The sequence below is a fragment of the Pagrus major genome, chromosome 10 (genome assembly GCF_040436345.1).
Source record: "Pagrus major chromosome 10, Pma_NU_1.0".
Lineage (NCBI taxonomy): Eukaryota > Metazoa > Chordata > Actinopteri > Spariformes > Sparidae > Pagrus > Pagrus major.
The window spans coordinates 13,818,568-13,832,797 of NC_133224.1; the positions used below are offsets into that span (position 1 = coordinate 13,818,568).

At 40.2% G+C, this 14,230-nt stretch overlaps 1 protein-coding gene across 2 annotated transcripts in view; it reads left to right on the forward strand.

Moving 5' to 3' along the window:
• Positions 1-14,230, forward strand: part of lrch4 (leucine-rich repeats and calponin homology (CH) domain containing 4) — a 58,035-nt gene that overhangs the window by 17,361 nt on the left and 26,444 nt on the right. For both annotated transcript variants that reach the window (XM_073474764.1, XM_073474762.1), the window contains exons 2-5: positions 9,806-9,950; positions 11,450-11,579; positions 11,874-11,979; positions 13,651-13,897. In XM_073474764.1, the coding sequence (XP_073330865.1) occupies positions 9,806-9,950; positions 11,450-11,579; positions 11,874-11,979; positions 13,651-13,897 (628 nt within the window). The remainder of the gene's footprint in view (positions 1-9,805; positions 9,951-11,449; positions 11,580-11,873; positions 11,980-13,650; positions 13,898-14,230) is intronic.

Sequence of the window (14,230 nt, forward strand, 5' to 3'; positions counted from 1 at the left end):
AGCGGCCCCAAAGTGGTATTACAAGACATGAAGGGCCAGGGCTAGCTGGTAAGCATGCTAACTTTCAGCTGACATCCCTGGAACACAGTGCATTGATGACTTTTACATAATGTCAACACTGTTGTTTCCTCACACCTTTAGCTGACTTAACTGATTTAGTGCCAGCATCTTAATCACTTTCTCATCTCAGAACAAAGTGAAAAGTGCTGTCTCAGTTATCACTCAGGTCTAGTCATGCAACCGTCTCACCCACAGGCACATGTACACACAGAGTTGTGGTGTTCAGCTGCTGGCTATGGTGCTGCTCCTCTGCTCGCTGTAACTAACACTGTAACAGGAATCAACACTGCCACATCCTGTCTTACAGCAGACATCGAGTTGTGTTGCCATTGGCAACATTGTGAAATAAACCTAAACGGCAGAGCAAGAGGCGGCTGGTAAATCTAGGATGCTCATTTGACACAAAGTGTGAATGTTTTATATATATTAATTATTTTGTAATAGGGGAATCTGTTAAATCTTAGATTATTGAATACCACTGTGTGTTTCAGATCATTGTGTTGGGTTTAAACGAAGATGATGAGATTGAAACGCAGCCAATAGAATTATGGGCACTGTGACAATGGCATCTTACAAGCTGACTTTATTTAGGTAAAGACACCACATTTTAACAAATATCCCGCTAGTTCAGTTTTGTGCGTTATAGTCCAGCCTTATCTTGGTGGGAAATACTCATGACACATATTGTAACATTCAAAAACTCAGAGATACATTAAAAAGTAGTCAAATTTTTTATATGAAACGGTTGCATATTATTACAAAAAACCATTGAAACAGGCTTTGTAAATAACAGTATTTGAGGTCCAGCCACAGTGCTCTCACTATGAGTCAGTATTTCATGTTTTGTAGAGACAGCAGTCCCTTCAACACTGTGGATTTAAACCGGTGAAGAGCTCCCCTTTTCGTTGAGTCACTCCTCCAGGGGTTTTTTGTTGTTTTGGCAATCTCATGGTCGGCCTCTTTGTTTTTTTTTATCCCCTTTCTGGCTGCTCCTCAGATCCTTTGTCCATGCGCTCCTGCTGGTATTATATGCCTGTTACTCATGCACTCCACCCCTCCTCCTGTACCTTTTTTATGAACCTCACCTCCCTTCCTCAGAATGTGATATGAGTAGAGCCTCATTTTGTGAACACAGAAACACACCTCTGTACACATAGGGAGGCCAGGGGTCCCTTTTTTCTTTTGATTCTGAGGGCTGAATGGAGTGTGTGTGTGGGGGGGTGTGTGTGTGTGTTTCTTGGCTGAATGACACAGAATAAATTTTCAAGCTTGCTGCTATTGAAATTGGCTTTATTAATGCCTCATCAACACCACACAGCTTGTGAGATGAGATGAAGGAAACACTTGGATAAACATGCATTAATCAGAAAACCTTCAAATGTATATCAATAAAATCATAGTAATGAGTGAGTTACAGAAGCTGCAAGTGTGAACATGTTCCTCCTAACCAGCTTTAAGCAGGTACATGTGATCTGGGTTGTTTCAGAGGTTGTCTTTTTCTCTTTTTCTCCCCTTCTACCTTCAGACTAATGCCTGTTCATTCCTATTTTTTGCATAACTGGGTTGGGAAAGAAACTTTTTTTGTTTTTACCTTGTCTTTCTCCAGTTATGGTCAAATTTTCATTAGCTGTTAAATCATTTACTTTTTCTTCCTCTTTTTACTTTGTCTTTCATGGAAAAATACAGACTCTAAATGCCTTCATCGTACACCAGTCACCACCCTTAAGCAGGTGAGGCATTCAGAAACCTGATATCCTGTTATTTTTTAAGGTATTTCTTGGGTAAGTGTGACGAAACAGAGTTAAATTCAATAGCTCTGCAGTAAATACCACCTATTATAGGCTTACATTCTTTACTATTTTTTTATTTTGTTAATGAAGCTGATTAGAACCTGGGTTTTTTTGAAGCAGTATTGTAAGTTGTTAGTAGTATTTTGTCCATACTTAAAGGCCCTCTTTACTTGATCAGTGCCAGGCAGGAGGAAGGCACCATTGCTTCCTTGTTCACATACCTGGTCGCCCTGTCTGATTGTGGACATTCCGCAGTGCAAAGATCTTCATGCAAAGTATGGGCTTTCCGGTGGTCGCAGGTTGCTTTAAGGTTATGTCGTGGGTGCTCATCTAATTGGTTGTGCACTAAAAGGTCACAAAGAACAAGGTCAGAATTGAAACGGCTTGAAGGTAAACGATCTGAGCAGGTTCAGCCTCTTGGGTTCCTCCATAGGAAACCAGCAGCTCACGCAGCTGCAGAACAACTTCAAATCAAAATCAAATACATTTTATTTATATAGCCCAAAATCACAATCACATTGCCTCAGTGGGCTTTACAATAGGGATTTTTAGAAGTTATAGTATTCTCAGCTTTTCAACACAAGATGTGGAGTCGCACCACATTTTCCCTGCCTGCTTGCTCCACTCTACTGACGACCACGCTGTTTTTCCCAACAAGCTTTTCCAATAAGTTTTGAAGCAGCCATGCCTGCAGCGACAAGTCTGATCCATTCGCTGTATAAAGTGGATATGCTTGTTGGGTTACCGGTTTTCAGGTAGTTCGTCACTTCTACCAGTTACAACGACCCACTACGTTGACTGCAGGATTTATCAGCTGTCTTATGATTAATGTTAATACAGAGTGCAAATTGATAACAAATCAAAATGAAACTTAGCTGAGGTTGGGTTCAAGATTCTTTAGTCCCAGCAGCTCTCGTAGCATCTGTGTCATTTAGGTAAATATGCGACTGGCCTTGGTAGTGGCAGATACCCATTAATACAATATATAACTTGACGGAGGCATCCATAAAGCATACTGATGCCTTAAAGTTAATGAAAGCAGGGCCAAGCAGCGACCGATGAATTCAGATATTAGCTACTTGTCTCTGAATTGTACAGGTTTCTGAGCACAGAGCATCAGCCTGTCTCGACTAGCACCTAAATGTGTCACTGATGGAATTTGTGTCTCCTACTTGACTTTGTTGTCTATATTCTGCTGGTGAGCTATTGATGCACCAAGCCACACCCAATCACAAACCACACCTAGTTTTCACCATAACAACAAGACCTGTATTCGTTAATGTCTGTATCAGCCTTCAGAAGTACATAACAGTCAGGTATGTGAAGACTTTGTCTTCTCATGGTACTGACAGTTTACTGGAACACCTTCGTGACTTGAAAAGGGAACAAGATTTATGAATAGATTAGTGTGTTAATTCACTTCGACAGTGCCCAACAGTTTGTGCAGGTGTGGAAGTTCTGGTGCCTTATAATAAAGACTTGTTTTAACACCTCCTTTTTAGAATGGAAACTATGATCTCTGTGTTATCGTTGGAAACAGTTATCAAGTGAAACAAGTGCTGAACAAATACAAAGAATCCACAAACCTTTGAAGACTTGTGAAACTGGACTGCATCAGTATAGTTTCAACCTTGTAAAATGAAGTGAGACGTTTGAAAAGCAGCACAAAGTATTGGCTGATTATGTCAGTGTGTTGAAGAGTGCCTGAATGAGGCCCCATGTTATGCAATACACTCTGGAATATGAGTAAATATGAGTGTATTTCCATTGTTTTTACAATGAATTTGCCATCCTGTTTTGATGTGTGTATGTATTGATGTGTGTGTGGAGTTCTCCCTCTGTGTTTGGACACTTTAAAACAGTCCTGCTCATCAGTGTGTCATAAGTTGTAGAGGTCATTGGGTCAGCAGTGATGTAAGCGTCTGAAGCTGATCCTCCTCCATCACATCCTGACCTGTAATTAGAAACAGTGCTCTGCTCTGACAGGCCAATCCTCCTTGTTCTGCTGATCCTTTGAAATCCTGTTTAGACATTGTTTCAGGATGTGTGATCAGATTTCATTGTTATTATACCTTTTCTTTGTTGAAAAGTTTGGAAACATTAAATAATTTAGGTTTAAAGTACCTCCACTGAGGCACCAGAGGTGTAAAAATAACAGGTTTCTATTTTATAACTCCAAGTCCATTCCATTTCTTTTTCTGGAGCTTTCATCTATATCACATGGTCTTCATCAGCAGATAGCGTTTGTTCAGTTGTCATGGAGATGGATATTTTGATATTCAAGCTCAGCAGCTGTTATTAAATCACCCATTTTTGTCAACAGATCCGATCTTCTTGACAACTGAACTGACCATACATAATTCACTGAAAAAGACAGTGTGACACACATTGGTCTTGTTTTGTCAAACCTTCTATTTCTAAGGTGAAGTTCAGTTTTGATTTGATTATGCTTTATTGTGACTTAATGGTGATAACAAATTCTTTTCACTTAGTAATAGAAGCGGCGAGTTGGAAACAATAAATTGTACTGTTTTATAAGCTTAAACAGAACTGTTTAGAGCTGGTTTGATCGTTACTGTGGACTGCCTTGAGCATGGCCTGCTTTGTTGATGGCAGTCAGAGAGAAATGAAAGTCAATTTCACAGCAATGATTTTGTATGTTGCACCTTGAAACTCAAGCATGTGCATCAGCAGGCTGCAGGAGACGGCTGCTGTACGGCTGTGTGTGTTGAAACTTTGTCAGCATGTTGCACTCCTGGCACCATCACCATCAGTGATTTCATAGCAGGTGTTTTCTATTAGCTGTCAAAGAGATCCAACCAGCTTCCACTGAAACTCGCTTAGGGTTGCAAACACTGATGACCACAGTGCGCTGTGGCTTCTCCACCAAAATTAGCGGGTCTACACAGGTTTTTTAAACGCGGGTCTACACAGGTTTTTTTAAATGTGGGTCAACCCACTAAAAATCGCCTATTGACCCCATTCCCACTTCCCACAGGCAAGGCCTGTGATTTGTATCTGAAGCGCTGACATCACGAATGCGCCGGAAACGGTTCAGAACAGTAACGGAAGAGAAAACGACAATAGACCCATTGTGAAAGAAGCGTCTGTAAAACGGTGGATACATTCTTTCTGAGTGTCACAAACCCCGTAAAATGACTCGTTTCACTGTCATTTTATCTCCCTTCAAGTTAGCCAGGTGCTAAACCAGAAGTTAGCCTGCTTGGTTGGCGATCCAGTTATTTTCATGCCCTGTAAGTCAAGCTGTTTTAGGCTTCAAAACACCACAGAGCAGCTTTCATAGGAATGAACGGGGCTCTGTCAAAAGCTCGATCTTAGTGGGTTTAAGTGGGAGTTTTGACTGGTGGAAAAGGGGGTAAAAGAGTAGTTTAGTGGTTCTAAAACCTGCAGGTGCTAAACAGGAAGTTGTTCCCATCATGAGCACATACACATGATCGTGCTTGTGTGCATCTGCTTTGGATGTTTTCTTTTTTTAACCAAGCTCGTTTCCCAGGCTAATGATAGGTGACCCTGTTCTTAAGCCTCTCACAAAATCTGCATGGTCACCATGGTAACTCGGACATGGGTCAATCCAGGTCAGCAGAGACCTTAAAGTGGCTAGTATGGATTAATCCTGTTAACTGAGGTGACACGTGACTTTCTCTGCTTTTTTTCCCACTTTTTTGTACAAAAAATGTATGTTGTGTTGATAAGTTTTCCTTTTCATCTGGAGTTAAAAGACATTTAAACAAATATTAGATACAAATACCTTACCAATTAATATGAGAAATATATATGTCACTCCCCTACCCAGTTAGTAACAGTTCAGCTCAACCTTCAGTCACTGTTTATGTACTTAAAACAAATAAAACCAGGCTTTAAATTGTGTACCTGAGGTGAGGTAACAAAAAGCCGCAAATGTTTCTGTAGCTGTTTACACTGGGCAGGGAAGCCAAATCATGGAGCATAGAAGGCATAACACAAAAGGTCTATCATGACACATTTGACACTCACTATAATGCCAGCTGTGAAGTGTCTCAGCTGGATCTGAACAATCCTGAAACAGATTGCAAGGGCCAGTGAGTCAGCTCTTTAACCGGAAGATCTCAGCTCTTGTCATGATGACATGTTGGCCCTCCTCCTCTTCATGCAGCTTTGTTGAACTGACAGAGTTGGCTCTGCACCACTGAAAAAATCTGTTTAAAGCCAGCGTCCTGCTGTCTGAACCATGGCAGGCCAGTGTGAGACTGGACATTTCACTGCCCATTCCACAGCACATACTTTTCCCATGATGCTCATAGTGAGGCAGTCTGGCTTTGTTTCAAGAGCTACCAGAACATTTGGGCAGAAATGCCTCCTGGGGAAAAAAAGGGCAGGGGAAGGGCTGCCTTGGACTTTTTAACTCTTAGGATGAGTGTATGTTTTCTTTTATTTTTGTAATTAATATATGGGTCTTTTCTTTATTAATGCATGGATTTAAGGTTAAACTATGTTGAGGATACAGGTTAAGGTTAGGAAATGAATGTAGCCAGTGCAGATACTTTTATTCTTGTCACAGAAATAAGCCAGCACATCCTTTTTAAACCAAACTGGAGCTCCCAGATATCTGGTTGTCTCTTGCAACAACGGATACAGAGACTAGACAACCTCTCCATCCCCCAGAGCTCACATACACACACATACACTCACTACACACACATACACACACTACACACACTACAAGCACTATTTCCACCCCCACCTATTGTTCAGACAGCTCCCCTCCAGCTATGGGACAGTGAAGATGGAGAGAGATCAGGCTGTAGAGCTACTGTACAGAGCCTAACCCTCTCACATGTACTATATGCATAGACAACACACACACGCACATACGCACACACACACGCACACACACACACACACACACACACACACACAAAAACACACAAACACACAAACACACATACACTGAACCACTCGGCTGTGTTTATTAAGGCCGTGTGAAATGGTCCTGATAATGAATCTCTGGTTTCTTTGTTCACTCTTACATTTATGTAGAACATGGCCCAGCAGTAAAGTATTTACATCCTTTCTGCTTTATTGAACACATAGTTAGACCTCATTTGCCTTAATTTGTCCATTTTATAATTACTAGCTGTTTTTAGAGATCACAAAGAGGTTTGGTTTGCCATCTTTTGTTTTTTGGTCTAAAACCCTAAAGTATTTAAAATCACATAAGACAAAGAAAAGCAGCAAATTCCCACCACTGAGTTGCTGGAACCAATGAATGTTTGGTAGTTGTAGTTAATTTTCTGTCAACAACCTAAACGATTTATATGATTAGCTGTTCCAGCTCTAAGGTTGATAAAGAAAACCTTGATGACTCTGTAGCCTCGTGTAAATCTTGATATAAAGAGTAACAATGAATAAAAAGATAGAACACTACAAAATGTAATGGCAAACTAAAACTTAAATAGTGATAATGTAAAAGATCATGTTTTCCTTTTTTTTTTTTTTTAGGTCAGTCATCCAAAATAAAAGTCCCCATCGAAGCTCTAACACAGAGAGCAACTGCCTTCTCCTCTTGCAGCCCTGCTGCTTCCAACAGCAATCAATAAAAAGCCATTGGGCTGTCTGCCATTGACAGACTTTTGTCTCATTCTGCTGCCAGTGAAAGCTAATGGTGCTGGTTGGGATACTACTGCTCTTTAGACAATCTATTGGTGCTTTAGTAGTGTTCACATTTTTTTTTATCCCTAAATGATACATATATTTGTGTAGAGGATATGTTGATGATAGGTTCAATACTGAGCACACCCAGCAATATCATCATTAGGGAAGGGGGAGGTTTGGGAAGTACAGGTGATGATTGGAAGGTAAAAAAGAATCTGAGGGAGTGAGGAAAGAAATCAAGGACACATAAATGATGGTCAGCGATGATGTTTAAAATCAGTGTATTATGGGGCATTAATTTCCCTCATAAATAGCAGTTGGAACCTTTTTATCTTCTGTAATGAATGAGTGAAATGGAAGATGTGGGTGGAGCATTATTTTCAAGAGGAATTTTGGCTCATAAATGGATCTAAACACTCAGAAGTGGGCATGGCTTTGGTGGAGTCTTCACAGCATATGGAATATTGTTGGATCAGAAAATGGAGGTCAACAACAAACTAATAAAACTACTAATTAGACCACAACTACACTACAATAAAGTTATCAACTGGTATCCCAAACATTCAACAATGATCCATGATATTACTGCTACCCACTCCATTTCGCTCAGTACATTTGTATAAACACGCCTTAGTGTAGATGGCATTAAAAATATTATCACTTTTTCATAGGAAAAATAGGGATTTTTAAGTAAAAATACTCACATGATTTTATTACATATATTTGGCATGTTCTGAGAGATAACAGAACAAATATTAGACGGACAAAGGGCGAGAACTTGAATATACTTTTATCAATCAATCATATACTGTACGTGTGTCAGAATTTCCCAGAGCCCTCGTTTGTCTCAAATTCTTTTGTAATTTACTGTTAATTGACAGTCAACCTCTACTTATTCACAATTATAATGTCTAATGTTTCTGAGAAATCTGAGAAAATTTCTCACAAACAAGGAAAATCATAGGGTGTGTGATGAAGTCTGTGGTGCTGTCATGGAATATTTCCAGGTGGTTAACAGGATGTATCGTTGTCTGATTTAAGGCTAACTTGAGTGGCAACACAACACACAAGGGAGAGCAAAAATAAATAAATATTCCCAATGAAGGACTTTAGGGTAAAAAGTGAAAACGTTGTGAAGTTGTACATCTAGGGCATGCTCAGATTTGGAAGGTTCACCTCTAACTGACATTAGAATTGGCTGGTATTCATGTATCCTTCGAGATGGATGAGAATGGCCTACATACTGTAACTCTGGAAACAGAAAGCTGGAAGTAGCCACTAGCAGCTATTTTTGGAAATACCCAGTTTGTTCAGAAGTGGACGATTGTTGGCCAAGTTTCTGTCACAGCAGTGTGGGTTCCCAGCTTGGAGCTGTTTGTTAATTTTAGGCTGGTGGTTTTGGAAAATGGTGTGTGTCCTCCTGTCATATGGCACAAGGATACATCAAATAAAACCAAAGTATGAATTTGACGCATGGCATCAGGGTTATGTTCTCTGTTGGGACTTAGAGACTGCAAAGTTAGTACAGAAAGCTTGCATTTAAAGCAGAGGGAAAGAGAGCTGTAACTAAAGATGCTATAAAGTGGCATCATGGGAATTGTAGGAGGTGCTTGACTGCTTGACCCATATTTGTCACTAAAAGTCTGAATATCGCGGCCTCTGCTGCTTCAGTTTTTACCTTTCTTGTTTAATCTGCCTTTTAATGGAAGTACAGTACTAAGTCACTTGAGTAATCCTTTAACTAAATTTTTCACTCTTGGTTGCTTCCCCAAGTTTGTTGATTTGGACACATTTATTTTTAAGTCCATCAACCTCCATTTATTGTCCCACAGTCTAAAATGACTTGAGAAAAGTAAAAAATGATTTATTTTGTATTATTTTGGTGAAAGCTCTCATTTTTGTCATGTTATTTTTAATGGCATATTGCCATTATTTGACAGTTGACAGTGACAGGAAACATGAGGGAAGAGAGAGGGGAATGACATGGAGCAACAGCTAAGTTGCATATGGTACATGGTGTCTGTTGTAGACCACTGGATCACAAGGATGCCCCAAAGCTCTTTTCTCAATGGATACAACTGAGATACAACCATGTTTTTCAGGATCTCTTTTGATAATTCCCATCTTCACTGAAACTCCATCCCTTAATTGAGTAATTACAAAAATGTCTGGTTTAGCTTGAACTGAAATCGTCATAAGTTTCTACTTGCAAATGTCCTGCTGTCCTTTCTATGATGGCAGTATGAATACTAGAGAAAAGAAATGGATCAGTCTAATTTTTGGTCATCTTCCTTGTGTTGCAGATCTGTCTAAGAACCGTCTGTGTGAGCTACCGGAGGAGCTCTGTCAGTTCATCTCCCTGGAGACGCTGAGCCTTTACCACAATGGGATGCGTTCACTGTCCTCCAGCCTGGGCAACCTCCAGGCCCTCACCTACCTCAACCTCAGGTAACTCAATAACATATTATACTACTATCTGAGCCAGTAACTGTAGCTAGTTCTCATTCTACTGCTGCTAATTTTGTCATATAACCAACCATTTGAGTGTTATTTTAGACATCTAGTTCAAGGCTGCCCATAGTGGGGCTTGTTCTAAACACAAGGCTTTGTAGGCTTGTGGTCCACCATCAAGTTTCAATTTGGCCCTCAAGGGAACAAGTTTTGGCACCCTTGATCTAGAGAAACCAAACTTTCGTGAACTTGTGACTTTCCCCAGCCGTCCGCACCAAATATCAAGCTTCCACGCTGTTGCTTCAACGGATGATCTCGTTTTCATGGAGACACACGTGGTGTGCACGGAGGGGAGGGGCTGTGTGTGTGAGACGCGTGATTGACAGAGCGTTAAAAAAAAAAAAATGTGGCGGTCGGTGTTGATTCTGTGGCGCACCGCCACGAATTAGTCAATGCGTGGGAAACACTGACATTGTTAGATGAAAGTATGGCATGTGGTCCCCCATTACCGGTTGCTCTCTTTTAGGCTTGATCTCTAAATGAACAGTCAGCAACAGCCAGGTGGTTTCCTTCCACAAACTGCATGCGCTGCCAAATGTTGAAAGGTGATGATGGGCTGGTTTTCTCGAATACTGACCCTACAGCACTTCAGTTCAAAATCTGCATGTTGTTCTTGAGAGTGAGACAGGGGGCGTTGAGGAGAATGCAACACAGGTTGCCAAGTTAAGGGTAATTAAGACAAATACTAAGTAAATACTGTTAGAGTAAGAGTTGAACCAAGAAAGTAGAGAGGCAAAGTCCCGCCCCTTCTGGTGGGCCACCGTGGACCTTATTTCAGAAACATTATGCGCAGTAGTGAATGGCGATAGACAAATAATTGTTTTATTCTGTTTGTATTGTTACATGAATTACACATGATGTTTGTCAATTTTAAAAGAAAATGTTTCACCTTGAGAATGTTACAGTTTGTCTGACACACTTGAAGGGCTGGGACTTTGCCTCTCTATGAACTGTAATTGAAAGTTGCATTTTAGCCCGCAGCAGTCATCACTTTGCATCCATTCCACAGTCAGCAGTTTACAGGTGCATGATGCCTTTAAAGCGCAGCTGTTGTTTGAAAACTGCATTTGAACTTCAGTGTTTGTTTATGCTGGAGATGAAGAGAGGCTGTCCAAATCCTGCCCAAACCTTCTTACAACAACAGAAGCACACTGACACCGCTCTCTCCTCCACACTGTAATTTTACTGTTGCTAGGAGACCAGAAAGCCCCTCCAGGTGGCTGCTAATACAGGCAGCAGAAGTGTAGGCTCAGAGCAAATATACTGTACAACAAAAAATAACATTTTTAGACACTAGCTAGTAAGCTACAACATTAAACTGTCTGTTCTAACTGTTATAACATATTTAGGCTTAATACTTCTATTAAGGAGGTTTAAAACTGAAGTTTATCTTTCCAGTTCAAATGGATATGAAATATGTGTGCTTGTCCCCACAGTCGGAATCTTCTGTCCAGTTTACCCCCGTCGGTGTTTCAGCTCCCCCTTCTGAGAGTGCTCATCGTCAGCAACAACAAGCTGTGTTCACTGCCTGCCTCCATATATTCCCTCACACACCTCCGACAGCTGGTAAGATATACACACTTACACCCACACACACATTGCTATATATACTGTATATCTCAGCGACACAATAGAGTTTTAACATTTCTATGGTGAGTGTCAAAAGTGTCAAACTCCACCAGTATCACTTACTACAGATATGTTATGTCCTTGTGGGTCATTTTGAAAAGTCCATGATATCTGTTTTAAAGTCAGTGGTAAAAACAACAGGGTCTCCAGATTATTTTCTGATGCAATAAATTATCAATTGTGTGCACTCGTCTTGGTTCACTGTATTCTTTCTGTGTCTTTCTTTCTCAGGACGTAAGCTGTAATGAGCTTCAGAGTTTGCCACCAGAGCTTGGCCAACTAGAGTGTCTGAGGGACTTAAACCTGAGGCGGAACCAGCTCGCCACTTTGCCTGAAGGTATAGACACACTTGATCTCATCCATTAACCTGAAACCTCATCTAGTTCTCCCTGATCACCTTGACTCATATTGCTCCATCCAGCATTTCTCACTGCTCTTTGATTAACCCAACCAACCCCAGAAACCTCAGGCTGTCTTGATGTGCTTTGGCACAGTGTATCAGTTGTCATCTGTTGCTGTTCAGTGCATCTATAACTGTAGAAGATGATAAAGATATCTTATCCACTAATAATAAGCAGCGTTAAGCCTGCAATTAAACAATTGGTTTTATTGTAGAGTCTCTACAAATTACATGGAGAGATAGATTGCATCATTATTGTGAGCCATTGATCATTTACATGTAGAAGTATTGGAATGACTGCAAGCCTAATGGATCTTACATCATTAGTGCCTCTTTCCTTAACTCATTAGGAGGGATTGTAAATGAATAGATGTTGATGAAGGTTCTCAGTCATCCAGGTCATGGCAATACTAAGTGCTGTATCGTAGGCAAGTTTCCTACAATACAGTTGCCTACGATATAGCACTTAGTGTAAATGAATAGACTTCCTACAAACAAGAGCAATCAAACTACCACTGGGCCTTACTTGTGTACTTGAGCTGGTTGCAGCAGCTTTTTCTAAATTCAAACTACAATGGCCAAGTTATGATCTAATTATTATAAAGTGGTGCTTAGCCATCTTTTAAATCAAACCAGCTTGCTAATATTTGCATTCTTTAAAGTGAAGAGTATAAGAAGTATTGACCTCAGACTTAATTGAAATACTAATGAACTTTTATACCATAAATACAAATAAAGGTGTGGTAAAACCTTAAGGGGGCTGGAAATATCTGTGCTATAACAGCTCAAATAGTAAAGCCGGTATAAAGTACAGTTTTACGGCACTAATTTAATCGATGCACAAATAACAGTCAATCATAATCAACACTCTGCTGCTTTCAAACACTCACTTATTACTTCCAATTGCCTCATCTTTGCTGTTTTGATTGAATAATTCAATGCAGCTGCCAGGAAATGACAGACTTTTAATGTAAACCATTAATGCAAGTATTGCAGAAAATTTGCAGCTTAAGTATTAGAAATTGTTGAAATGCTGATAGTGACAGTTACTGAAAGAAATAGGAAAGTTGATTGTTTCAACAGGTGGAGGTAACGCACAAGAAATAAAAAATGAAAGAAGACTGCAGCTAGTTAATATGGATGTGGCTATGCTGAATTAAAACAAACAAAGAAAAGAAGGAAACAGAAACCTTAAGGATGTACACAATGCATTTTGGTCAAAAACACTGAATGTAAACAGCACTTGTGTTTATTTTCAAGAAAACTCCTGAAAGAGCTGAAAGGAGTTGAAGATTCAGTTAAGGTTAAACACTGAGGGGAGTTTAAAGTGTATGAGATGAACTGAGCAAGTGTCAGTTAAAGTGGAAGTACTTGAATAAATAAATGCCGGTTCAAGTGTATAAAACATGTTAAAGCACTCAAAGCAGCAAGAGTAAATTGAGCCCGATAACAGTAGAAGTTATGGGAGTTAGATGTGATGAGTGTCAACTGTTATTTTAATTAATCAAGTCATCACTGATTTTAACTATTTATTTAGTGAAATACCAATAAAATGAGGCCCAAATGATGCTGTAACTAATATACCCCCCCTTCTTTTGTGTCATTCAGAAATATCTGAGCTCCCCCTTGTCCGGCTTGATGTGTCCTGCAACCGCATTTCCCACGTGCCCTTATGCTACCGCCACCTGCGACATCTTCAGAGCATCACACTGGACAACAACCCGCTGCAAATGCCACCTGCGCAGATCTGCTCCAAGGGCAAATACCACATCTTCAAGTACCTCAACATGGAGGCCTGCAAGAGGAGCCAGGAGGAGCTGGAGAGACACCTGAGGCCCACTGGATTCAACAGCTGGTGAGAAATAACGGGAAAAATAGCTGTCTCGCTTTACTTCGAGCAACGAGCACATTTCTGCTGGTCAAAATTTCTGGAAAAGATATATTTTTTATATTTTAGATACATTACAAATAATGAATACAAGGTAATACATTAGTATTTTGAGGGTCTTTTGGGTGAGCTTTAGAGGTGTTGGTTGGTGTATTTTTGAACTTTTGAACATTTCTAGTCTTTAGGCTTCCTAGGTAATAGGAAAGAGAGTTTCATGGAGGAATATTACATCAGGCCAAGGGTGGGTAGGTTTATAGGGACAGTGGAATCAGAAGGGAATGGATGGTGGAAATTGCCTTC